General features: G+C 34.0%; 2 protein-coding genes and 1 pseudogene across 2 annotated transcripts; 1 reads left to right on the top strand and 2 right to left on the bottom strand.

The window, feature by feature from the left end:
* The first annotated feature begins 9,023 nt into the window (after window positions 1–9,023).
* Window positions 9,024–14,057, top strand: LOC145582975 (putative GTP diphosphokinase CRSH, chloroplastic). The gene is made up of 4 exons (XM_081640054.1): window positions 9,024–9,504; window positions 10,907–11,839; window positions 12,943–13,224; window positions 13,746–14,057. The coding sequence occupies exons 1-4, from the start codon at window positions 9,061–9,063 to the stop codon at window positions 13,881–13,883; spliced, it is 1,797 nt and encodes a 598-aa protein (XP_081496180.1). The 5' UTR covers window positions 9,024–9,060; the 3' UTR covers window positions 13,884–14,057.
* Window positions 14,058–14,086: 29 nt separating this feature from the next.
* On the bottom strand, window positions 14,087–14,554 carry LOC145580846 (uncharacterized; annotated as a pseudogene).
* A 1,564-nt stretch (window positions 14,555–16,118) lies between these two features.
* Window positions 16,119–25,531, bottom strand: LOC145582976 (uncharacterized). The gene is made up of 11 exons (XM_081640055.1): window positions 25,391–25,531; window positions 23,600–23,833; window positions 23,429–23,507; window positions 23,255–23,349; window positions 21,711–21,815; window positions 21,546–21,625; window positions 19,927–20,017; window positions 18,650–18,757; window positions 17,241–17,327; window positions 16,664–16,726; window positions 16,119–16,546 (listed from the first exon to the last, which is right to left on the bottom strand). The coding sequence occupies exons 2-11, from the start codon at window positions 23,831–23,833 to the stop codon at window positions 16,415–16,417; spliced, it is 1,074 nt and encodes a 357-aa protein (XP_081496181.1). The 5' UTR covers window positions 25,391–25,531; the 3' UTR covers window positions 16,119–16,414.
* Between the last annotated feature and the right edge of the window lie 1,612 nt (window positions 25,532–27,143).

The following is a 27,143-nucleotide window of genomic DNA, read 5'->3' as shown; positions in this document are numbered from 1 at the left end:
AAAAGCGTATGATCGACTTAAATGGTCATTCATACGAGATACGCTCATGGAAATGAATTTTCCTCTTCGTATGGTGAATGTTATAATGGAATGTGTGTCATCCCCTTCAATGCAAGTTCTATGGAATGGAGAAAAAACAGAACCTTTCTTCCCATCCCGAGGAATTAGACAAGGCGATCTGCTATCTCCATACTTGTTTGTCCTATGTATGGAACGGTTGAATCAAGTTATTGAAGAGGCGATAATAAGAGGGAATTGGAAACCGATCTATGCTAGTAGGGGTGGGCCGCAACTTTCCAATATCTTTTTTGTTGACGATTTGATCCTTTTTTCTGAAGCAAACATTGAACAAGCACAAATCATCAATGACTGCCTTGCTAGATTTTATGGTGCATCTGGACAGAAAGTAAGTTTGTCAAAATCCAGAGTGTATTTTTCACGCAATGTGAATGCTGACCAGCAAATTTCATCAGTCAGACGTTGGGTATGGATACAACTGAAGACTTGGGTCTCTACCTTGGCATGCCCACTTTGACGAGTAGAGTCACAAGGGAGACATATGCTTACATTTGCGAGAAAATTGATCGTCGCCTTACGGGATGGAAATCTAAATACCTCTCCCTAGCGGGACGCATAACTCTTGCTAAATCTACACTCACCACGATGGCTAATTACTCGATGCAAACGGCGAAAATTCCTAGAACTATTTGTGACAACATTGACAAGAAAGCTCGAAGGTTTATCTGGGGTGGGAATGATGAAAGGAGTCGAATCCACCTCTTATCCTGGGACTCTTTACAGCTGCCTCGAAACAAAGGTGGTATTGGTGTGCGCTCAGCTCGCTAAGCAAACTCAGCTTTTTTAACCAAACTTGGTTGGAGAGTCTTAACCGAGCCACAAGCTTTATGGTCAAGATTACTTCGTCATAAGTACTGCAAGGGCAGATGTGACATAGACATGTTCACACCCGCTTCCAACATGCCTAACGTATGGAGGGGTATTACGGATAATGTGGACTTGATTAAAAAAGGTGCAGCTGTTGCTATAGGAAATGGGCAGACTACATTGTTCTGGGATCACTGTTGGGCCTCAAGTGAACCTCTCCGTAATTCTGCAACTACTCAGATTCCAAGTGAGTTAGATGGAGCAATTGTTGAAGAAATGTGGGATACGAATGCTGGTTGGAAATGGGAATCCTTTGCCAATTTACTCCCAGAACATTCTTTGAACTTGATTGCTGCTCACAAGGTGGTAGAAGACCCTGAAGCTATGGATACTCATTATTGGAGGGGAACAAATACAGGGAAATTCTCTGTGAAAAGTGCCATGAAAATTCTGCAAAATCATGACCATACCACCACTGATCCATGCTGGGATCTTGCCTGGTCTGCTCCTTTCCAACAACGGATCAGAGTGTTTTTATGGCTGCTTCTCCATGACAGAGTTTTATGCAACTCAAACAGGCTGGAACGTCATCTCACAGATGACCCCCGCTGCAATCGCTGTACATCAAATGAAGATGAAACTCTGCTGCATCTTCTCCGAGATTGTCCAAGTGCAAGGCATATACAGAGCAGCATAGGAGGAACGACTAACTACCCTTCCTTCTATAGAGGAGAATTAAAAGAATGGATCACTCGCAACCTTAAAGCTGAGGGATTGATTTTTTCAGATAAGTGGCCTATATGCTTTGCTCAGACCATCTGGTGGATCTAGAAATGGCGTAACTGCCATGTATTTGGAAAAGCAGGGGAAATACCTCATGATACAGGTACCTTCTTGCGTGCACAAGTAGATGAAACTTGGAAGGCTATCATGGGAGAGGCTCAAGGGCAGATTGATGCTGACAAACACAAGAGAAAAGAGGTTTATGTTAGATGGATAGCCCCACCAGACAATTGGACTGTCCTCAACACTGATGGGGCAGCCAAAGGATCACCAGATCTTGCAGGAGGGGTGGTGTGCTGAGAAGCTGCAATGGTGATTTTATTAAAGCATTCACTGCAAATTTTGGAATCTGCCATGCTTACAAAGCCGAACTTCTTGCGGTGGAATTGGGACTTCATATGGCAGTATCTATGAACGTTGAGAAACTAATGGTGCAAATGGACAATAAAGCATGTATTGAAGCTCTTCAATCTGACTAGCTCCATGGAGGTGAATGCATCCATGTACTAAGCGAGTGTCGTAGAATTATTAAATACTTTGGTTGTAATTTTTGTATTTCCCATTGTTTTTGTGAAGGTAATAAGGTAGCCGATAAGTTAGCTAATTTAGGGATCATCCAATCGGGGAGGGTCAATTATTTCGAAGTTCCACCTATTGAAATAAGGGACCTTCTTCGTGAAGATGTCATAGGGGTGGCTACCTCTCGTTTTATTGTCTAGGCTTTTATTTTACTTCGGGCTTGGCCCTCCTTTGCACCAAAAAAAAAAACAAACATTTTTTAAAATAAGAAAAAAAAAATTATTTTTACATAAACAAAATATACAGCAAATGCATTAATCTTATCAGTTTCACTTCTCAAAATACTCCTTAACATCTACCAAATTCACGTGTCATATATATTCGTTGATTATTACAACACACTACAAATCACAATTTTCAAAATTCTTCACTATATCAATTTTAATTATTTCCGCCTTACTTATTCTGATAAGAACTAAATATTTACTTATTTACAAAATTCAATATGTTTTTTTTTTCTTAAAAAAACTTTCATTTAACTACTAAAATTTTATACATGTACAGAAACTTAAGGCCTATTCACATTTACTTAATTTCAATTTAATTCAATTCAGTTCAGTTCAGTTCAGCTCCAATCAGTTCAGTTCAGTTCAATTCAATTCAGCTCCTAATTTCCCTCTCTCGTAAAATATTCATTTCAGCTCAGTTCAGTTCAATTCAGCTCCAATCAGTTCAGTTCAGCTCCAATCAGTTCAGTTCAGTTCAGTTCAGTAAATGTGAACAGACCTTTATTGCCCAATATATTTGTAAACTGTATTGCTAATATTAAGATTATTTGCCCAACATGTACATTCTGGATTACCTAACTTTACTTATTTCTCTTTCCTATACATTATAAAAACACCTACTAATCACAATTTTCAAGACTCTTTATATTGCATAAATATTAATTATTTCCCTTTCACATATTGTGATATGACCCTAATATATAGAAAATTACACTATCGCATTCTAATACATAATAATAGGGTAAGCATTACCTTAAAGATCATATAATATTGAATAATATTGGCTCATCATAATTCTTTACACTAGACTCATTATAGATATCTTTTATTAGACGAAAAATTTATTTTTCACAATTAACTCCCGGTTTAATAATACACTAGATTAGTACTCGTGCGATGCACGATTTAATTAGAATAAAAAAATCAATAAGAGAGTATAAAATAATTAATCACAAAATGAGGGTTATTGAGAGGAGAAAAATCATTAATATGTTTTTGATTAATTGATGTTCACACTTTTATTTATTTTTAAGAATTATTTTTCCAATCTTGAATTTCGAAAGACAAAAATAGGAAAAAAAAAATGATGATGTCATAAGCAAATTGGAGGGAATTTTTTTAATGAAAAAACGACATGTGTATACATCTGATGTAAGCGGTTTTTTCTTTAGTTATAGTTATAGATTTTTTTAAAAAAAATTATTTCAAGTAATGTATACACCCTCAGTCATCTAAAATTTTACATCACCACTCATACATATATCCATAGTTACAAAAACTAGAAGTTATATAACCTAACCAGGGCCGGCCCTGAGGGTAGGCCATGAGTGCCACTGCCTAGGGCCCACGACTTAAGGGGGCCCAAAATTATTTTTTTAAAAAAGTGTAAATGGGCTTCTAATTTGCTCCATTAATGTAAGTAAAATTTAAAAAAGTCATATATGAAGAATAAATTATGGGAAACTGGATTGCTTAATTAGCTATAACTAATTTTTTGCATTAATTAAATAACTGTCAATCAATTTGGTGAAAATCACAATGCACCTCTTCATCTCCTTATTTGAATAATAGCTTAGCTTCCCAATTTACAATCTTATTAACTGGTACTATATTCATACGCATAATATTGCTTCACATTTTTTTCTTCAATTACCGAAATTCAAGTTCTCTAGGTTATGGCAATGGTTAAGACAATTAACAAGATAAAAAACAATACCAAAAAAATAAAAAAAATAAAAATAAAAATAAAAAAATCTATCACCAATTATTCAACTCCCATCTTATTTATATTATTGATTGTTTCGATCAATTTCGTATTTGCGGTTTGCTTATTTTTTTATACTTTATTCTGGCAATTATGTCATCCTCCAACGTTCAACCCTCCTTGGTCGATTGCATAGAGGTAACAAAGTACTCCGTAGCTATTACTCTTTTTTTCTTGTATGTATATTTATTTTTAAATATTGTGTCGTGATTAAAGGATGGATTTGATTTACTCTAATTATAGTATATAATATAATTATCAGTATGGTTTTATTATCATAAACTAACTCTAGTGATAGCTAGCTAATATAACCATAATTAATTAGTATAATTTTATTGCTCTAAAAAGAAATTAGTATAATTTTATATGTTTGAATAATGAATAATGTATGCTGGAATCGCTTTAATTTTAATAAGAGATGTTGAATGGTTTGGCAGCATTGTCAATTGAAATTTGAGAAGGATATGCTAGAAAAAATCAGCTTTGAGTTAATTATAATGATTTTGTGCCACTAAATGCTTGCACAAATTGCCTTTTTTTTTTCCTTATACTATATAATTTGAATACTTCGTAAAACCAGTTTTATTTTTTGTTGATTTTTTTGTTTAAATATACTCAATGAAAAAGATTACTTATGTTAGGGGCCTATTTCTAACATTATGCCTAGGGCCCATAATATGTCAGAAACGAGACTGAACCTAACTATCAATATAAATAATTGATTACAATTGATTATCAATATCATGCAATCTTGAGCAATTGTCTTTCAATAATTGAATTTAATCCTTTGTGATCATCAAAGCATGCAAGTAGTAAATATTTATACTCATGATTCCATCATCACCATCTCATTCAAGTCAATTACCAAGGCTTTCGCAATTTATGTTTGTTGAGGCTGTAGATTATGGATGGGATTGATTTAGGGCTTGTTCATATTTACTTAACTTCAGTTCAGTTCAGTTCAGTTCAGCTCCAATCAGTTCAGTTCAGTTCAGCTTCAATCAGTTCAGTTCAGTTCAGCTCCAATCAGTTCAGTTCAGTTCAGTTCAATTCAGCTCTTAATTTCCCTCTCACATAAAATATTCATTTCAGCTCAATTCAGTTCAGTTCAGTTCCAATCAGTTCAGTTCAGTTCATTTCAGCTCCAATCAGTTCAGTTCAGTTCAGTTCAGCTCAGTTCAGTAAATATGAACAGACCCTTAGCCGGAAAGGTAATCACATTATAAATATTTTGGAGTCGTATGTTTATATATTTTTGTCTTGTAATCACACTATTAATTAATTTATTGGAGTTGTTTGATCATAATTTGTTTGTATTTGTTGTACTATGTATTATTATGTTTAGATTTTGTGGTTTTTTTATTCATTTGATCAAGTTTTGTATATATATAGTTTATATGTGGTTTTATATGATTTTAATTGTCAAATTATTTTTGTTGTATTGATTGATTGTATTATATTTTAGGGTTTTTAAATATTGTTGCTCTAGGGAGTATTATTTGAGGTTTTTTTTGTAGAGTTAATTAAATTTAGGTTATTAGATTTAGTCATGAAAATGATAATTTAAAATATATTTAGATTACATAACATATATTAAAAAAAAAAAAGTAACATTCAACGCATTTTCAGTGTGGTGGCCACACCGTGTGACTAACTGACACATACTAAAACACTTACCGAATAACCCCTAACCGACCGAGTAACCCTTAACCAAATAACCCGGCCTGACCGATGAGTAATCCCTGAACGACCAAGTAACCCCTGAACGAGTAAACTCTGATCAAGTCGCTGGCCACACGCTGTGGCTAGACCACATATGAAACTTTGTAATTTGCTAATGGAAGGGGATAAAAACACATGTTTTTCACAATAAAATGAGAAAAATGATCACAAGTAACACAATGTATATGCTAAAAAATTGTTTCAATACTTGTGTGTTGTATTGGTTTTCCCATCAAAGGTCATGGGTTCAATTCTCTTGCCTAACATTTATATTTTGTTCTGGATATGCATGAAGATGAGGCATTGGATTGTAAGGGACGAAGGAGGAGATCTTTGTCGATGATTCAGAATAATCAAATTTGGTTCATGTAACCAACCCCACTTATGGGATTAAAGCTTTAATTGATTGATTGATTGACTTGTATGTTTGACAACAATCACGGGGCACTTGGAACGTGGGAATAGGAGTTTGGAGATTACAATGGGGGAATGAGATTGGGAATTGATTTTTTAGGAATACATAAAAAATATGGCAATATCTTGTTTGAGTGTAGGGGTGTCCATTATTCGGATCACAACCAAAATTCAATCCAATCCAAATCAAATTAATAATTCAAAACGGATCCGAACTTTATTTTTTTATATTTTTTTTTCAAAAATCGAATTTTTGGATTGGATCGGATTGACCTTGGTTGGATAAAAAAATAGTAATAACCGAAATAAGAATTCCGAATTGTTGATATATATATATACATATATATATATATATATATATATATATATATATATATATATATATATATATATATATATATATATATATATATATATATATATATATATATATATATACATATATATATATACATACAAAGGATTGGATTGTTGATATTAATCATGTTGAACTATGTCTATAAATACATTAATATTAATCATGTAAACTATGTTTTTAATACTTGTATTAATCGTATACTAGCTTGCTTTCAAGTATAGAATATTTATAATTGCGATTTGTTTTTATAAACGTATTAGGACCAAAAAATTCGCAACATATTTTAATTCGGATTTTTGGATTGGATCTAAATGATAAAATTTTAATTTGGATTGGATTTGGGCTAAATCCAAACCGAAAACCGAATGGACATCCCTATTTGGGTGGTGGATAGGAATAGATAGGGAATAAATAACAAAAATAAAAAATCACCCTTACTAACCTTTCTCCTCCATTCTTTTAATTAATGGGAAAAATGTCATTTTTTACCTATTTCCATTCCCTTCCATTAATTACCTACCCTCCCTAGGTAATAAAATAGTGAGAATTCTTCCCATTTATTCCCAATCCCATTCCCTCTTTTATTCCCAATCCCATAACATGAGAATTTTTTTTGAATAGGAATTAAAATTATCATTCCCACCCTCAATTCCCATGTGCCAAACACCCCCTCAAGAAAAGAAATTATTCTTTCTTGTTAGATTCATTCAAAAATAGATTTAAGTCCAGCTAGTCCACAAATATTCTGTGAGTGTCATTTGCCTCTCTTTCGTCGATCCAATTATTTCATTAGAAGATTGCAACTTATTATTAGCCCAAGTAACAAATGAAGAAATTAAAAGCACGTTGCTTTTCATATGAACCCTTACAAGGCTAGATGGATTTGGAGCAAAAAAAATTCAATTTACTAGCCAATTACAGATCTAAAAAGGATATATGTGTAGCAGTTCAATTTTTTTTTTTTTTTTTTTTTTTTTTTTTTTGGTGTGCATTTGTCTTCATCTATAATCACACTCTAATCACTTTGCTTTGTACAAGAAAGGTATGTCCAACTATTTGCACCCCATTGTAAATACAATTTACAAAGCAATTTCGAAACTACGAGTGGTTGTTTTCGATTATATCCTATTCTCCAAAGGTCAATTAGCCTTTTTTAAATCAAGCTAAGCTTGGTCTAGTGGTAAGACTGTCACCTTCCAATCTTGAGGTTGGGGGTTCAATCCCCACCAAAGACACTTTGAGGGTGGGGATCCCTTCCCCTTCCCCCTCACTCTTAAAGTGTCTGACTCGCTAATATCGAACCAAAAAACCCGTAAGGGTTGAGGTATGGTCAGAATCTTTCTCCTTACCTTAAAAAAAAAATAATAATAAAAAAGTCTTCTTCAAAATATGCTTAATCACTCCATAGTTTTTAACTTTGTTCAAAAATCAAATAACAAAACAAGTAGGTATGCCCTTAAAATCAATATTCCGTACGAAAAAAGCTTATAATAGGATAGAATGAGACTTCGTGTCTGTTCACTTCAGCTTAATTTGAGTTCAGTTCAATTCAGCTCCTAATTTCCTTCTCTCATAAAATATTCATTTCAGCTCTATCCAGTTCAGTTCAGGTCCAATCAGTTTAATAAATGTGAACATGCCCTTCATATGAGAATGTTTAAAAGTATTTGATTGTCCAATGCAACAAATCAATTAGGTACGAGAATCCTTAAACTAAAGTCACATATTCCCTTAAGATAAATGAAAAAACAAAGCAATGTTTTGAACCATTTAGAGGCTTAGGACAAAATGATTCACTTCTGCCATATCTTTATACATAGTATCTTATGTAAAGAAGTCTTCAATTAGGGTTTGTTCACATTTACTGAACTGAGCTGAGCTGAACTGAACTAATTGGAGCTGAACTAAATTGAACTGAACTGAATAAAGTTGAAATGAATATTTTATGAGAGAAGAAAATTAGGAACTGAACTGAACTGATTTGAGCTGAACTGAACTGAGCTAGAATTAAGCTGAAGTGAACAGGTGTTTAGTTTTATTCCTTGTATTAACTCTAATTTATTTCTCATTGTTTCCGATGCATTAGGAGTTTCCCTCATATATAGTCTTCTAATTTCATTTTCCCTTACCTTATTGTAACAACTCATAATAATTTCACATAGACATAATAATGCAATATGAAAATAAAAAATTCACTAATAAATGTCAGGTACCTTAATTGTTTACGATCGCCGCCATCGGTGGCTAGCCGAAACCCACATTACAAAATTAACCAATGTTTACCATAACAAATAACGACCACAAAACAGCACAATAACCAACTCTACATGCATTATCTCACTCACTCAATCACCCGCCCAAAATCATCCCCCTTTCTCTCTCTTCATCCTTCAATGGAGCTCCGATCTCACGACTTCATTCTCCACTCAACAATCCCCAATCTCAAAACCCTACTTCCAATTTTTCGAGCTTCAACCACCCTTCTCCGGCGCCGGAAATCCGTCGCTTGCGTCCGAGCATCGGCGGCGAAGGAAACTCCGGCGACGGCGTTGGAGCAACCCGGAGGAAAAATGGTGGCGGAGCTCGTTGGAGCTTTCAATCAGCTGACTGAAAGAATGAACTATAATGTGTTATCTACTAGCTCTTCTCGGATTCTTTTTAAGGCTTTGAAGATTTCAATTCCGATTTTGCAGACTCTTCCTTTGTCTCCTGATGGTAGGTCACCTCTTTCTAAGGCGTTGACGGTTGCGGTTCTGCTCGCCGATCTTCAGGTTCAGCTCATATATTTTCCCGGGTTTCGGTTTTTATTATACACTCGGGTGTACCTCGGTTATGTTTTTTTATTGGTCATTTAATGCTTGTGAGTGAATGTGAGAGTTTCAAATGAGTAAAAAAATAGTCTTTGGGTTTTTTCAGATTACTATTTCCAGCGTGTTTATTAGGATTATCTGTGAGTCTGTGGATTGTGACACTTTAATTGTTTGTGCTATTATTCAATTGCTGATTGTTGAGATTTCCTGCATTTAGAGAAGATTAGTTAGTTGATTGCTAATTATTATAGGAAAGTATGTTGATTAACATTGTTGTTGTGAATACTTGTGAATTGTGATGATACTACTACCTATGTCTATTAATAAACTTCCCATTTGACTGTTTAAGGTTGGAGTTTTATATCTCTAATCATTAATATATTTGAAATTATGATAATGGCCATTATTCAATTTTTTATCATTAGAAATTGTGAAAAGTTAAATGGGATGTTTATAACTTGTATGAGGAATCGAGGATTAGAGAATGTGTTGGAAAATAATATTTGAATGAAAGAGAAAAAAATTTATAAAATCTGGAATCTTAGTTGTTGAATGAGCTGTGGATAATTTCTAACTCTTTTAAAGACAATTTACGCCTTCCAATACAAATTGCAAGGAGGTAATAGCATTTAATAAATAAAATATGCTTAAGGGAGAAAAGGTTTGCAATAACACAATGAATTTAAGAAAAGGAATGGGAAGAAATATGTATGTACATATATGAAGTCAGTTTTGTCATCTGCTTAGATATTTTCCCGCCACTCCACCCTATCCAATTGCATGTTTTCTTCAATCCCCAATAGATTCATATCACTCTCAACCATCCTCCAAGTTTTTTTCTATCCCCAATAGACTCATACAGTCATACAACTCTCATATATATATATATATCCCTTGGGATGCTATCACTTTGCCACTCTTGAAGCTTCCTAATGGTTGCATCACTCGATCTTTGTCTTGTATAGCCAAACCACCTTAGGCTACTTTCCCCCCTCTTATGCTCAATAGGTGTAACCCCTACTTTCCTAATTATTTCATTCCTCAACCACTTCTTTTTTTGCATGGCCACACACATAACGTAGCATAGGAACCTCTGCTACATTCAACTTATGAATAAAACCAGGAAATTAAGTTGACCAGCTTGACTAGACCTGATTGGCCCATTTGACTGGTCTTAAATGATAAGAAGAGATCAATAAATCACTAGCATAACAATCTTGATTAAGCTTATAATTTTGTAAGTGGACTATTGTCATTTGTTGTCTTTTGCTACTGTGATCTATGATGCATCATGAGATTGTTTAAAGTCCTGGAAAAATTGAACGTGCAGCAACTGAAGTCTTTTTTCAACTGATGGCTGCAGATGGATGCAGAGGTAATTGCAGCCGGCATACTTAGAGAAGTTTGGGAGGCTGGTGCAATCTCTTTACATGAAGTGAGAGATAGGATAGGTACTGGTACTGCTCATTTACTGCATGAAAGCCTGCGTGTGAAAAAGGCTCCATTTGGAGCCGAGCTTCTGGATGATGATACTGCAGCTGCAATAAGGAGGTTTTGTCTGACATATTATGACATCAGGGCTGTAGTTTTAGATCTTGTCTTGAGGCTAGATATGATGAGACATCTAGATTACCTTCCTAGATATCAGCAGCAGATTATTTGTCTTGAGGTCATGAAAATACACGCACCTTTAGCTCATGCTGTGGGAACTTACTTCTTGTCGCTGGAGTTAGAGGATCTATCATTCAGATACTTGTTTCCTTCTTCTTACCTTTATGTTGATACATGGTTGAAGAGGTATGAGAAGGGTAGCAAGGATTTAATAGAGCTTTGTAGAGATCGCTTACTTGAATCTTTGACTATGGATCCATTGTTGCAGACTATTGTAGATAATATTTCAGTCAAAGGTCGATATAAAAGTCGTTATAGCACCATGAAGAAGCTTCTAAAAGATGGCCGTAAGCCTGAGGAGGTAAATGACGTCATGGGCCTGAGAGTAGTGTTGAAGCCCAAGCCTGGTGTTGATATGACAGAAGTGGGAGACAAGGCATGCTACAGGGCTCAAGAAATTGTCCTTTCTTTATGGAAAGAAATGCCTAATAGAACAAAAGACTATATAGCTAAACCAAAAGCTAATGGATACAGGAGCTTGCACATGGCTGTTGATGTGAGTGATGATGGTCATGCAGTTCCGCTGATGGAAGTACAGATACGGACTACAGAGATGGATATGTTAGCTTCTGGTGGAACAGCATCCCATTCCTTGTACAAAAGTGGGCTTACAGGTCCAGAAGAGGTAAGCTGTCTTAGAATTAATTGGCAGTCTTTTGTACTCTGAATGTCATAGTAATGATTAATGAACCAAACTAGATAGTCCAAGCCCACACACACACCAGACACCACTACACCAGTGACATTTCATTATACATGAGAATCTAACAATGGCATTTAGTTTTGAAAACTCGTTATCCCCTTTTCCCGGTCACGTGTTGATTATTCTTCCAAGCTCTTCGCAATGGGATTGCGTCATAAATTAATTTCCTTCTGGATTGATTAGCAACTATTGCAGTTCTATACGGTGTGACATTGCAGAGGCAAGAAATTAAAGCCTTTTTGGTTGACAGGGCACAGGGGTATTATGGTTATGCCTTGTGACACTTGAGTTACCTAACTCCCTAGTCTCTACACTCCCCTTCCTATGATGTGATGTGTAATGGTGGTTGTTCTTTCTGTTATTATATACATTAATACAACGTTCAAGATCACTACATAACTTCTTTACAGAAATCATGTTGAAACTTTTGGTTGTAGAGGTTTCTGCTGAGCCATCTCCTTCTGGAGCTGGTGTAATTAATTTTATTTTCAAGAAAAGATCTAATATGCTGATGTCAAGATTTGTCTAGGGGACATAATAAATACTTCATAGTAACTAAAACATCATGACCAGGGGCCTAGGTTTGTCAGTTGACTACATTTTGGGCTTTATCCAAGAAATTAAACTAAGGGGGAGGAGAGGAAGAATACCAAGACTGTCAACTTTTGTTGAATACCAAGACTGTCAACTTGTGTTCATTGATATGCAGGGAAAAATAAATGAAGAAATAAATCATATTTAGGAAAACCAACAGTTGATTTTTAATTGATAATGATAAAGGGTAACAGTGTGTATGTTTAATCATCCCTTGGCCTATGATGGATGAAGCTTATTTTAGATTTTAAATGATTACAGTTTTGCTTCCTAAAAAAAGTGATTACAGTTTCTCAATATTTTGAGCTGTAGAAGATCATCTTGTCTCTTATTTTTTTGCTGTATAAAGCTCATTGGTTAAGCAGAGAATTTCTGAAGCTACAAACTTAGATATCTTACAGATTTTTTAATTCAATTTTTAACTTCCTCAGGCAAAACGGCTCAAAGCCATTATGGTGGCTGCAGCAGAACTGGCTGCTTTGCGTCTTAAGGATCTTCCATCTGTGTACCATAACTCGGAGATTCATCAGAAAGATAGAGTGTTTTTCTTATTGGACAAAAATGGTGATGGTAGGATTAGCATCGAGGAACTAATGGAAGTGATGGAAGAGCTTGGTGCTCAAAGGGAGGATGCACAAGAGATGATGCAGCTTCTTGATTCAAACAGTGATGGTTCCCTCAGCTCTGATGAATTCGAGTCATTCCAGAAGCAGGTATATGCTGATTCCCAGTTTCTCCACTGCTGGAAATTTGAAACTGTCAGTTCTAGTTTCTAGTTTTAACTTATCATCCATAGTGCTCTTGGTTTGGAATCAAATTAAACTCTATACTTATGCTCTTTACTCTAGCCTACTTCCTTATCATTTAATGAGCATAAACTCCAAGTTTTTTTAAAGTCTTGTTCTTCGGTAAGATTCCTATCTTTATTAATTGGCATAAGATACTGTTTACTGCATATCATTCTACATAGAAATGTAAAACTATAAAAAAAAATGTTACAACTCTTTTACACGCATGTACATTTTGTAAAATTGTAATGGATGTCATGATTAAAAGGTCTAATGTGCAGCCAAGTAAGGGCTTATAACACATACTTGTTTGTTTGATACTTTTGTTGTTTCACTTTATCTAATGATTTTCTAACAAAAAGACAACTATACGGTGTAACATAGCTTTTTTTATTTACAGTGACTGAATTCGGGGTTTCATTTTTTCTCTTCCTTCCAAACTGCAGGTTGACTTGATGCGCAACATTGATGATAGAGACGAACAATATAAAATTATGCTCGAGGAGAAGCTTCCCATAGCTGATGAAAGTGGCTTAATTCAGATTTACCGGAAAGAGCTTAGCAATGGAGTTGCTATAAGTTAGCCTAGGTAATACTTCATAATTGTCCACGGAAATTATTTTGTACAGATGGACAAATAACATTGTAAATAGGTAAGTAATACGGATCATTGCTTAACATATGAAATTGCATGTAAATATTGCAAGTTTCTCTTCATGTAAGTATGAATCCAAGGTTAATGAAGATTATTTTCTCAAGGGGTTACATGCATGAATAAAACGTTTTACTATTTTAAATTATGAAGATACCTCCAAACCTTTTTAGGGCGTAACTGGTTGCTATGGCCACACTTCTTCTTGCGGCAATTGGTAGCATGAGGTGAGAGTCGAGCATAACAATTGCGACATACCTTCTTATTAAGCTTGCATTGGTAGGCTAAGGCCGCTAGGTGTGGTGGTACTAGTAATGAATAAGCGTATAAGCCACCACCACAAAGCCTTGAGGTAAGGTGAATGGTCGAGCCACTCTTTATATTGTAATGTGTCAGAGTGTACTCTTCTCTTCCTTCACTTGGAAACTCATTTTCATCAATGCCATCTTCAAGTAGCTCCTTGTTAGCAAAAAGAAGGCGTTGTTCGGTTTTTGGAACTCCTTCCTTTTCTTCAATATTTGATTTCAGGTCATTTATGGTTCTTTTTGGTTCGACGTCTAGGGTTATGGTTGTCCCTGTTAGAGTTTGCACGAAGATTTGCATTTTTTAAAAAAAAATGTTAATCTTCTTCTTTTGAATTTTTTTGTATATATATATATATATATATTATTTATTTATTTATTTATTTTCTCTGGGTTTTAGCTGCTTATGAGTTTGTCAAATTTACTTATATAGAGCAAGAAGATCATACAGTAGTATTTATCACATTTACAACCTAAACTTGGGGGCCTAGCTTGTAAAAGTATCTTAGGGAAAAAAATATTGGCAAACTCAAAGTTATCAATGAAACAATAAATAAAAAGATGGATCATCTTTCTTCAAAAAAAAAAAAAAAAAAAAAAAGGATATCTCCAAAAAAATTCGTTGAAGTTGTTATCAACAAGGCCAACTGTTTTTCAGTTACAGTAAATGATTAAAAGAATATTTGAAGAAAATAATTTTGCAACATACATAGATATACATAAAGTATATCTCTATTTTACTCTTTCCGTTTCACATTAATCTTCTCATTTGTAATCTTGGCATTATTCATATACCAAATCATTGGTTTAGTTCATGGCCTAAACCTAAAAGAAAATAATGAAAAAGGGCAATGGGTCAATAGCTATAGAAATTGGATATATCTTTGACAAATTTCAAAAATATATAACTCCCTTTATTTCAAAATTAAGTGCTTGTTTCTTTCCAAAAAAAGATAAATAAAAAAAAAAGTGCTTGTATCTCATTTTGCATGAGAATTAAGGAAAGTGGAGGCAATATTAAATCATGTGTGAAGTAGGGAAGTTTAATGTGAGAAAAGTTATGAAGTGGGGGTATGAATATAATTTTACATGAAGTTAAAATAGAAATACACCTAATAATGGGACACAAAATAGAATAGATACATTAATTTTGAGACGAAAAGAGTATCTTTTACATCTTGTATAAAGTGTAACCAGCATTGTGGAACAAAAAAGTATCCATAATAACCAAGATTTCACGAATTCACGCAAGGTACACAGCACACAGCACACATTGGACTGTAGGAGTCGTAGCCTAATTTCCATAACTGAAAAGAGTGAAAACAAGGTTTGCAAATTACAACTACCAACTAAACTAATTGGATCACTAAAGACTTCTCCTGTTGGACCAAGATTGTTGTTTGTGATTTCCTTATTAAAAAGTCATACTGTAAGCTATTAGAAGTGATAGGAAAGAGTACGTATGCACACTAAACACTTCAGTCTTCAACTCAACGAAACAGATACGAGTTTGTTGATCAACATTCTAATTCTAAACCAGATTTTAGGAACAATTTTATGATAGCCAAGCAAAGTTCCCGAGCAAACAATGGTTCTCCGAATGTAAGGCTAATGAGTTCAACAAAGAAAGCCCCCAACTTTACTGTTCTTTTTAATTGTATGATTCATACTTCGAGAGGCCATAACCCAGTTGATCTTGGTCATTTCCAAATTTTGAAACTCGAATTTGTAGTTTGTTTGATGTTGAGATGATTCCAAGTTACTGTCTTGCTGAGCATTTTTAAAGAAGAGAACATGCACTTTTGGGATTTTCGATTCATTTCAATGCATTTCTATTAACTGCTGAGCAATTCTAAGAGTACAAATGAGTAGTAAGAATGAATACATTAAAGTCAATATAGGGAAATACCCATCTCATTATTCACTGATACAATTTCAATCGAATCTAAAAAACACAAGTACTTTGTGGTAAATTAACAATCATACATGTCGATATCCTTTTCTTAATTATTCTTTTCTTTTCTTTTGATGTACCTTTGGCAAATCTACAGTATGACCAAAGCATCACATAACCAACAAACTGAGAATATACATTTAAAAAAGAAGAAAATAAAAAGTAGTACTCGTATGAGAATATCAAAACTTTTCAGAAATTTCATTCCTAATCTATCTGCTGCTTACTTTTAGTCCTTTTCATCTTTGCTTTAAACCGCGATTTGACAAGCAAACTTTGCACCGTGTTTACAAAATTCCCGACTGCCATCAAAACCAGGAGAAATCCACAGAAGACAACCTGCCAAAGGTACTTGTTACTAAGTAATACTGTTGAAATGTTAAGCAGGAAGAATTCACATAACCCTTTCTTCCCTAATCTACGGAAAATTGAAAAGGCTGTAAGACAGGTACTCACCTGCCATTCAACCCCAGCAAATGCAGTTCGAAGCAACAGCAATCCAACATATGCCTCAAAGCCCTGGAAAAAATTTGCAGGGTACAAACAATTAATGAGCATACTCTGTTCTACTGAGTTAGATCTTGGCAATTAGGACTCAACAGCTTTATTGATAACATACTTAACACAGAAGTTATCAAGTCACCCCTTCACAAGCATGAATCAACACTACTTGCACAAAGTAAAATTGATTGCCTTCCAAAAGAAATTTAAAGGAAATAAATGGAAGAGGAAGGAAATTCGATACAACTGTTATAATTCCTCCATTTTTTATTTTTTATTTTTTTTGGGGGGTGGGTGGGGAACTTTTGTAAAGGGGCTTTCCTCCCACTTCCCTTCCTTTCATATGAATTTCCATTTCATTCATATAACCAAACATGGGAAAGTAATAAAATCCTTTTCTTGATGTAATAATACAATCCCAAGTACACGCAAAATGAAAACTATAGGGTAAAAGTATGGGTACATAATGCATTATGCAACAATAAAAGATTATGCAGCATTCGTAATGCAATAAGCACTGAATACCAAATACCTGCAAAATGAAAAGAATGGGGCAAAGCAGCAAAAGCTGGCCACGCTCTCCAGTTGATTCTCCCCACACAACATCCATTCTCTTTGCCTGAAATATGTCAGAAGAAAACAGTGTGAAACTGCTATACCATTAGGAGGGGGTCCCCTCTCCTGCCTGAACAATATTTGCAAAATATCACAATACAAGAATGGAGAATTTCACACAAACATGGAAACAACAATGAATAACTTCCCCAAGCCTAGCAATAATGTGTGTAAAAATTGGACACAAACTTACAAACCTAGTGAAGCTTATAGCAGCACACTCATGTTAAAAAAAAAAAGTTCATGCTATAAAAGCTTTTCAACCAACCATTATGACTTATGGGAAGATCCATCTCACAACAAGTGTTTAAAACATGCCAAATTTTCTGTCAAAAGAGTCAGGCCACATACAAGCCCAGAGATTGTACGGCTATCTAATCCATCCCACTTATTAATCAATAGCCCACCGAACTTAAATTGCTGGTCATCCTCCTTACTCTTCTTCAATGTGGGGTGGCTAGTTCTAACCCACATGAGAAGTTCTTTTAAATATAAATTCGTCATGCATACTAATACTAGTATTTTCACATTCAGAATCATATTTTAGTCACATCATAAAATCACTAGTTTCTTCACAGAACATAAGACACTGAAGCATGCAAGTGTAATTATAATTATCAACACTTAAAATTAGTAAATTACAATGAAGGAATCCAATTTTTCCAAATTTGTCAATTCAAGCTGTGTCAGACATAACACACAACATAACAAACATTACATGTTTGCTTCCACAGATCTGCAATCATTACCACAATCAATGCAACAGCTATTTTCTTTCTTTTGACAACAGTCTACTCATATAGAATTAACAGAAGCAGCATCTGAGCAATATGAACATTCCATCAGAAACAATAGTATGAGCTCCATTGGAAGCTCATGGTGTATGCAAAGATTAAGTCTACTTAACCCTATATATGCTCACTTCATGGATGCAGCTACAAAGAATCCATCATATTCATGCCAACCTTGATATAATACGCAACTAAATAACTATCAATTACTATTCAAGTTGATGATGGCCTTTAGTTAACTTTTTATACTATAGCATACTTGCTCGCGCCTCTTATAATAACCTTATTAAAATTATTGCTATTTAAGGACAATTGAAGTTGCACAGCTGATCCTTTCAGCCTGTTCTTCCATGGAGTTAAGGTCAAGACATAATGCAGCCTATAGAAAACCAATGGATGTCCACGTTTCATACCAATTACAAACTCCTCAAATCTAAGTTGATAGCCAAACATGTTATACCAAGAAGTTTTATTTAGATTAAATTCATGGGGTACATGTGCTGATGAGCATAATCTCAAATTAGAAAGCACAGACCTTTCCTAGTGCAATGCGAGTGTATAGCCTTTGCCGTTGGTAACGGTTTTGCAATAGCATTGCAACTCCTTGCATCATAGCCCATTGTAGGAAAAGTTCAACCCCTCTCTGCATGAAATTGAGCGAGTGTTACAAAACAAACAAGAAACAAACCTGATTATGTATATCAGGTTGTAAATGATGATCAGCCTCCGACAAACGTATGGAAATCATCGACTACAGCTCATATACCTTGGCCTCAAAAAAAGTAACTTTACAGTTTCTTTCAGAGCTCAAAAATATGGAATCAAATTAGATACAAAAAGAAGTGATCAACCTGTATTATAAATGAAACCCCTTAGTCTCAAGAAATTGTACAAAAAATACTAAAATAAATTCTTGTTCGTTGAAGTCAAAGATATAAAATAAAAAAAAAAATAAAAAAAAAATTCCTTTTTCATTTAAAATCAAAGATATGGAAAATTTAGGATTTGATCATGTTTGCATTTTTTTTTTTTAAAGTTTCAAACTAGAGATAGATCTAGACAGCTCTCTCAAGCTTGAATTCTACTAGGGGACTCACAAATTGTTAGACAGCACAATCAAACTCAATGGCTACAATTTAAGTGACAAATTGTTAGATGTTAGATCATCATTCAATTATGGTTTCAAAGCTACATATTTCATACTTTCATTCACATAAAAGCATTAGCTATATGTAAAGCATGAACCTAGGCACAAAACCTATTGCACCTCTCAGATCAAGAGTTCCCATCACAAAAAAAATTTGTTTATCATAATAGTAACATAAGTATTAAAGCTAAAAATTCAGTATCAAAAGTCTTTATGCTGTTTATGCATGGAAAGTGTGGCTTAAAAGACCCTCAGCATAAGTAAGGCTAGTCAAAATTGAACTCAACAAGAAAAGGAATGCTAAATAAACTACAATAAGTAAGAATTCACCACTTGAGTCATTTTATCTTCCATTATACTTGATTTACTTCTTTTTTTTTTTGACAAATTATACTTGATTTTCTATAGTGTAAGTCATAAAATCGAGAGAAAGAAAGAAAGAAACATGACAAAAAAAAGAAGTCATAAAGTCGAGACTCAATATCGCCAGTAATAGATCTTCACAAAGATGACAGCAGGAATACTCACTACTGCAACTAACCAAATTATTTTAGAGCAAATGAAAGATGAATTTTGTTACTTAAGGCTAAATTCTTATGCATGGAACTCTACAGTCTATAACATGAAGCATTTTAAAAAATAAAAAATAAAATAAAAAAACTAACCTGCTTCTGAGCACAGTCAGGTTGGCCTTTTACTTCCCAAGTAAGGCTCACAAGTGCCATTACCATTGCACAGTAATGATGATAAATCCACCTGCAAACGTTGGCACAATGTAATTTAGACATTGTTTAAACACATAGATGTAAATATGGATGACAAACCAACTTACAGTGCTGTTTAATTTAGACACTGTTTAAACACATAGAAGTAAATATGGATGACAAATAAATTTAGACACTGGAAGTTTATTTGTCATCCATATTTACATCTATAATCACAGCACATAGATGTAAATATGGATGACAAATAAACTTCCAGTGGCCAGCAAAACACCATAGAAAAGCGCCCCTTCCAACCCCAAGTCCCCAACAAAGGTCTGTTTGTAACGTATCAAACCTATTGAAGAACGAGTCTAACGAGATAAAAACAAGAATATAATTCTAGAGCGTAAGTTCATTAGAGTGAAATCCTCAATATTATAGATAATTTTGAACCAACCCAATCGAAATCATAAAAGGAGTGCATAAATTCATTCAATCATAAGTTTCACACAAAAGCATAAATGGAACAGCTGAATGGTGGTTAATACTTAATAGTCACCAGCAACAATCACCAGTCAGGTGGTAGCTAGGGCAGTCATTGTGGGGCAATCTCTCTAGGGAAGGGGTTGGTAGGTTTGGAGACAGTTACACATATTATTTATACACCGGTTTAATTTAAAAAACACAATATACCTGAACAGAAGAATCAAAATACAAAAGAGGACAAAACTCTCAAAACAGCAGAAATAGATTACAAATTAGCTCAATTTCTTTCAACTTCTCCTATACAGCTAATAAAGCCCCTGCTGCTAGACATATTTTATTGGACATAAATAAGATATTATTTAGTGTGTGGTCCATCTATTGCACAACATCTTATGAGCATACAAATAGTATGCTTTCCTGGTAAGGTAGCCCACACATAATAACTACAGTTTTCCAGTGTACACACAAACATATAATCTATACCTAAAGCAGTGTAGCTGATCTAAGTCATCAACCTACCAGATATCGTGGGGCATGTTGGCTATAGAAACAACACCACAAAAGGATCCAGGATAGCTCCAAAAAAGTACATCTAAATAAGCACGACATGCTCATTAGAGAACTAAAGGGAGCATAAACCAGCAAATCAAAGGAAAATGACCGGCTAAATGAATTTAAAACTAATTTTTTTTTTTTTTGTATTAAATTTCCTTTGTTTCACAAAAATTGAAACACTTAATAATTTAGGATATTTCAAAATCTTGTGACACTTCCCGATTTGGAAACTTATACTGTTAATACGTTTACTTTACTCATAATTGGCCTGCTCTTTCTCTATCCCCCCTATCACATAATATATTTCACTTTTTTCGTAATTACATGGGTTAGCAACTCACTAACTACCTCTCTCCTCTTGCCGAATTGTGCCAATTGTAAGTGTTGCAATTTTAAGTAAATAGGGGACATATGACACAATTAGGCAATACACCAAGTAAACTCATGCACAAGATAAAAGATTGAAACTAGGTCACCACATCTAAATTAATACACGTGATATAACAAGACTACAAGGCATAAAGAATTAAAAGCATTACCATGGACGAATGTCACTCCCATTCACTCTTAAGACGTTCTCTCTCAAAGCCAAACCTGTGTACAGGAATAAAAGCCAAGCCTAACAAAGTACACAAATAGCTGTGATTAAATTAAGCTAACTATAAAACAAAATTGCAGTTTATGTGGCCAAGTCTAGCCTGTACCTGATACAATTGAACTGGAAAAGCAGGCATGCAGCCATCCCACATCCAAGATCTAAGAAATAGTAGCATTGATGGCAAAAGAAGAAACAAACAGGCAGTTCTATCCTGCTCAACCAAAGAGTGACATCAAATTATAAAAAATAAATAAAAAAAATAAATAAATAAAAAAATCAGAAACCTAAAGTAAAAGAGGGATCAACAAGAGAAAGAAGATGAAAGCAGACAAAAAGGCAATATATGGAGTCTGTTAGCCTATAGATTTAGTCACCCATAGAAAAAATTGATATTCACACATGCATGTGTTTTACTACCTAAGCACCTAGTAAAATAATTTTCATGACAATACGATAGACTTAACCACAATACAATGAATTAAATAAAATATCTCAGTAGTTGCCTTTTGGCTCATCATTTGTCATTATGTTAAATCAATAGTATCTTTCCAGTTAGGGGTACTATTGGAAACTCTAGCAATTGTACAAACAAGGTTACATACATTGATACATGTGAGCTCCCCTACCCTGACATAAATATGGACCCCTTCCAAAACTTACAGATTTAATAATGGCATCACAGGTGTGGTTGATTACTTGATTAAGGAAAACTCCTTTCAGCTCACCACCCCTATCCCTTGCTTTTTTTTTTCTTCCTTAACTATCCACATCCAATGCTGAACAAAAAATTTTAATCTGTATCATTCAGCAATAGTTGTTGATTTGAGTTGATCATGAATCCTTAGCAGTTTTTAACAGTGTGACATGTTTATGCAAATAACTGAATAAATCTAGCAACCAAAATCGTTAATTCAACTTACAGAGACCATTTTCTCTCTTTCTAACTCTCCATGCCCTCCCCCCCTCCAGGATAATTTATACCTCCTCTATTCTTTGCTACTTGCACCATTTTGACTTGTACACTATTCATGCCCTTTGACCATATTATATGATTTATACATAAGGAAAATAAGTCATGTGAGATCCTGTTAGATTTGTCTTAATACATACTTTCAAATTATCAGAATTTAATACAATTTTCCTACAAGATTATTAGAGATATTCACATCAAAGTTATGCATTAGTAAGTGTGACAGGGGGTGAAAGGCACACAATCACCCAGGAACTTATTTCCCCTTTTTCTCTTTCTACAAATTGTACAGCCTGTATAGAAAAACAAAACTAATAATTTAGGGCTTGTTTCGCATTATTTTTGGTTTTCAGTTTCCTGTTTTTTTGAAAACTAAAAACCAAAAACAGGAAACAAGAAAAAGGTGTTTTCAAAGTTTTGTTGTCAGTTTTTAAAATTATCATGATTTAATTAAGTCTAAATATTTTTTGATCCATTATGTAACATATGTAATATACTTTTAAAAAACAAAAAACCAAAAAACAGAAAACCACAGCGATGCCAAACGGACCCTTAAAGAATCAATTTAATGTACTTGTTCGGTGAATGCTTAATAAATTCAATTGCAACAAATTCCGATTTGCCAAAAAGGCATTAATTAATAAAGATCAAAAATAAGTGATCAGCAAAAAAGAACCAACCTTGTAGCTATTATACTCCTCTTTGACTTTAAACTGCACATCCTTCCTAATGGCTCGCACGTTAATAGGACCAAGAAACATCTTCAAGAACCGACCTATATAGTAAACCAAACTAATTAGTCACCACAATTAGCAACAAATGTTGATCCCAAGTGAAAAAACAATGACACGCACTGTCAACTTTGCCAGCAAGAAAAGATGAAGCATCTCCATCAACAAGAATGCATTTTGCTCTATTCAACTCATCCTCAAGCTGCACCAAGAAAATCAAAATTAAATCACAATTACAGCAACAAACAACAAAAACAACAAAATCAGCTCAACTATAAAGTAATTGATGAAGACCTTTTCAGCTAGTGAGGCATCTATGCAACCATCCATCGTGAGAGAACTGATGGAGGAACGAAGTTTCACAATGGATGCATCGAGTGAAAGAGCACGTTGTTGAAGGACTTTCTCTTCTCTCGATGACATGGAAATCAAAGAAGTTGCTGCTTCCTGTAATTGTTTTATTTGCTCTACCACTCTCTCCATTTCCTCCTCAATTTTTGACTCCGGGTGATTCGTTTGATCCCCCATCTGAGTGATCGGTAGCAAAAATTCAGTAGAACTCAAAATTAAGAATATTCAAAATAGAATCAGAACTGGATGAGAAAGAAGAAAGACCAAGAATGAGTTAGTAAAATTAGAACTGTACAACAGGCTGGACCTGAGCTGCTTCGCTGAATATGATTAAGGATCATCTGACCAACCAGATTTATATGATTTATTTATGGAACATTTTACAATATCTGAACTATTGGAGTCGTGGAAAATCTAAATGTAGAACGTTAATGGTACAATGGGATAGTTAATAATTCAGTTTACTATGTGGAAATAGAAAGTGGACTATTAATTTGGTATGTATGAATTAGAACTGGGAGTCATGTTTAAAATTAATAACTCGCACATGAATGATAAGATGAGATATAATGCATGCTGAACATTCACAACCCCATCTCAATCGGTATTCGGTTCTAATTCAATATCAATGTTATTATAGTAGTGAATCTCGGAAGATTCCCCTCTGCCAACCTATTGAGTTACAATGATAGACCTAGGAGACCTGACCCGCCTATCACAATTAAATCAAAAAGCCCTGAACAGTATACTTCCAATAACCTCTAGTGCACACACCCCTCATACTTATCTTAATTGTGACCCAAGAGCCAAAAAGAGGGAGCAATTTCAATATCTTGCCGCAAGCAGCATAAATTAATCAATAAAGCCCTGGATCAATATTCATTAAAGAATATTTAATATGTCCATGATTCTTGGAGATACCAAATGAGAGCTAAACACTTAAACCCTTAATCCTCCTACTTTAGATAATAGCATCGTCCAATATAGTTATCAATCATCCAACTGTCTAGAATCACATACACATTTCGGAATTCTGTCCATATTCACTAAATGGGATGATTCCGAGATATCCTCACAATGCCAACTTTAGAAAAAGATTCCCACACCCCAGACGACTTCGGTCCCCCCTAATATCTCACAACCTTTTCTCCCTTTATCACATCAACCCTTTTTTTCTCACCATTCCTACACCTTTTCTTACTACTTTTTCTCTCCCTCCAATTTCAAGTTTCTAATCACATATAATCATTCTTTAACCCCTCTTCCACTATTCCCTAATCGACGGTCCAACCCCTATATTATGCAAATTCTAAATTCTCGGACAGAGTATACTTATATAACATAGAGTACTTCTTATAAACCCAATTTACAACCCAACACCATAGTGCTACTACTCAATAAACATCAAATCAATCCATCAATAAAATAAAAAGATTTAGAAACATGATTATACATACTTTTATATCCTTGACTTGAATCAAACACAAAATCAAATCTAACTCATAACTCTAAAATCTGATATGCAAATTCCAAACTTCTAGGTCTCAAACCTCAATTATAATTAATAATCAAAACGCAGGAATGCTGAACTAATCAACAATCAAAATAGCAAAATCTAAATTGAAAGTATCATACTCATCAGCACCACCACCGTGAGCGGCGGCAGAAGCAGCCGTGTATCTGAGATCAGCCGTGAGAGTAGAGAAATGAAATCACGGAAAAAGAGAAGATTACCTTGGAGGCGGTGGCCGGAGGACTGAAATTCCGGCGACAAGAATGGAAGGAGGGGTGGGGATTATAGATGATGTCGAGGTAGAGGAGACCGAGCTATAGAATGACTAGTAGGAGAAGTAGAAGGGGAAGGTTGTGCATGCTTTTCAATTTTCTCCAAATGTCAATTACAATCACATATACATGATTACATGTACACCAGTTTTGTGCCCCGTGCGATGTCCGGATTGTTTATTAAATTTTAAAATGAATTATTAATCTATATAGTTTCTCCGTTCTTTTATTATTGCACCACTTACCTTTTTATGAAGTTTCACAACTATTGCACCGTTTCTTATTTAGGAAAAAAATTATTTGTGTTCACACTACAAATACCCAACATACCTTGCTTTTTCACACTTACTTTTTAGTTTATCAATATGTTACATGGGCAATTTTGTATTTTTACCTTTCTCTTTCTTACTTTTTTCCACTATATTTGTACCCAATCCCTATGGTGCAATAATAAAAAAAAACGGAGGAAGTATCAAATTTTAAAATATATCATTGACACAAAATTAGTTAGGAATTGATGTGCTTTTGTGACGATTAGTAGGCATGTAATGACTAATAATAATGTTGGTGGAAATGTTCGATTTAATACATTGAAAAAATAAAAAATTAGCAAAAAATAAATTAAATAAAATATATATGTTCAAAGCCCGTTAGGTTGACCCAAACCCAAAACTTTGGGCAAGGGTTGAACATTTCTTAACTCATAACCTGAAATGACCCAATCCGAGATGACTCATAACCCGACGCTAATTGAGTCTACATAGTAATAAAATTCTACTAGATTGTGAAGTATATTATGTTAACCGATTAGTATATATTATAAATGTATGTTTTACGCTTTGAACTACTTCCTTCGCTCCAAAAAATATTATCATATAAAAAATAAATTTATATGATAATTTTTTAAAATTATAATCTAATAATTTTTTTTGAATAAAATTATAATTCAATTTGTACATCTGATATATTGGTATATTATGGAAAATAAACTCTAAACTAACAACTTTAAACTAAAATTATATCCAAATAAAATTCTAAACTAACTTTTTTTTTATCTAAGGAAGTTTATTTAAATTTATCCAACGCGGCGTAATATTTGGCGAAAAATTGGAACGCCAAGTGTCGTTGCCTCGTGACCTGACTAAAAGTTTAGCTTTATATATTAGTTATATGATACATGCCATCATCACTTTTTGTTTTTTTTTTCATACTTTATATATATAAAAAAAAAATGTTAAAAAAAATTATTACTTTTGTTTTTATATATGTATAAACAATATCTTCAAATGGGATAAATAATATCTTGATTTAAATGCAAGCGGATTGAGAGAAGAGAATGTTAGATTGAGTTAGAGGAAAGAAAAACATGAAATACACACGAAAGTATGTTCGTCCATTCATGTTTAAATGCAAGTGTTACCGAGTAAAATGAGGATGTCATTTACCCCTGCAATATTAAGATGAATGTAATAAGATATAAAATGTCTAATTTTATATGCAGTATGATAATTTACTTAAAAATTAGTTAGAATTACAACTAAAATAATTTTGTTTAATTAGTTAGGTACGTTAAGATAACGTAACTTAACATAACATAAGATAAATGAAAATCAAGTAAGTAGAACACACCCATTGACTCGATTTCTAAGGTGTCACGATCTCTATCTAAGAAACTTGATTTAATATAATTTCTCTTTACCCT

Source organism: Chenopodium album, chromosome 15, assembly GCF_948465745.1.
Source record: "Chenopodium album chromosome 15, dcCheAlbu1.1, whole genome shotgun sequence".
Classification (NCBI taxonomy): Eukaryota; Viridiplantae; Streptophyta; class Magnoliopsida; order Caryophyllales; family Amaranthaceae; genus Chenopodium; species Chenopodium album.
This window is presented reverse-complemented; position numbering and strand designations above follow the sequence as displayed.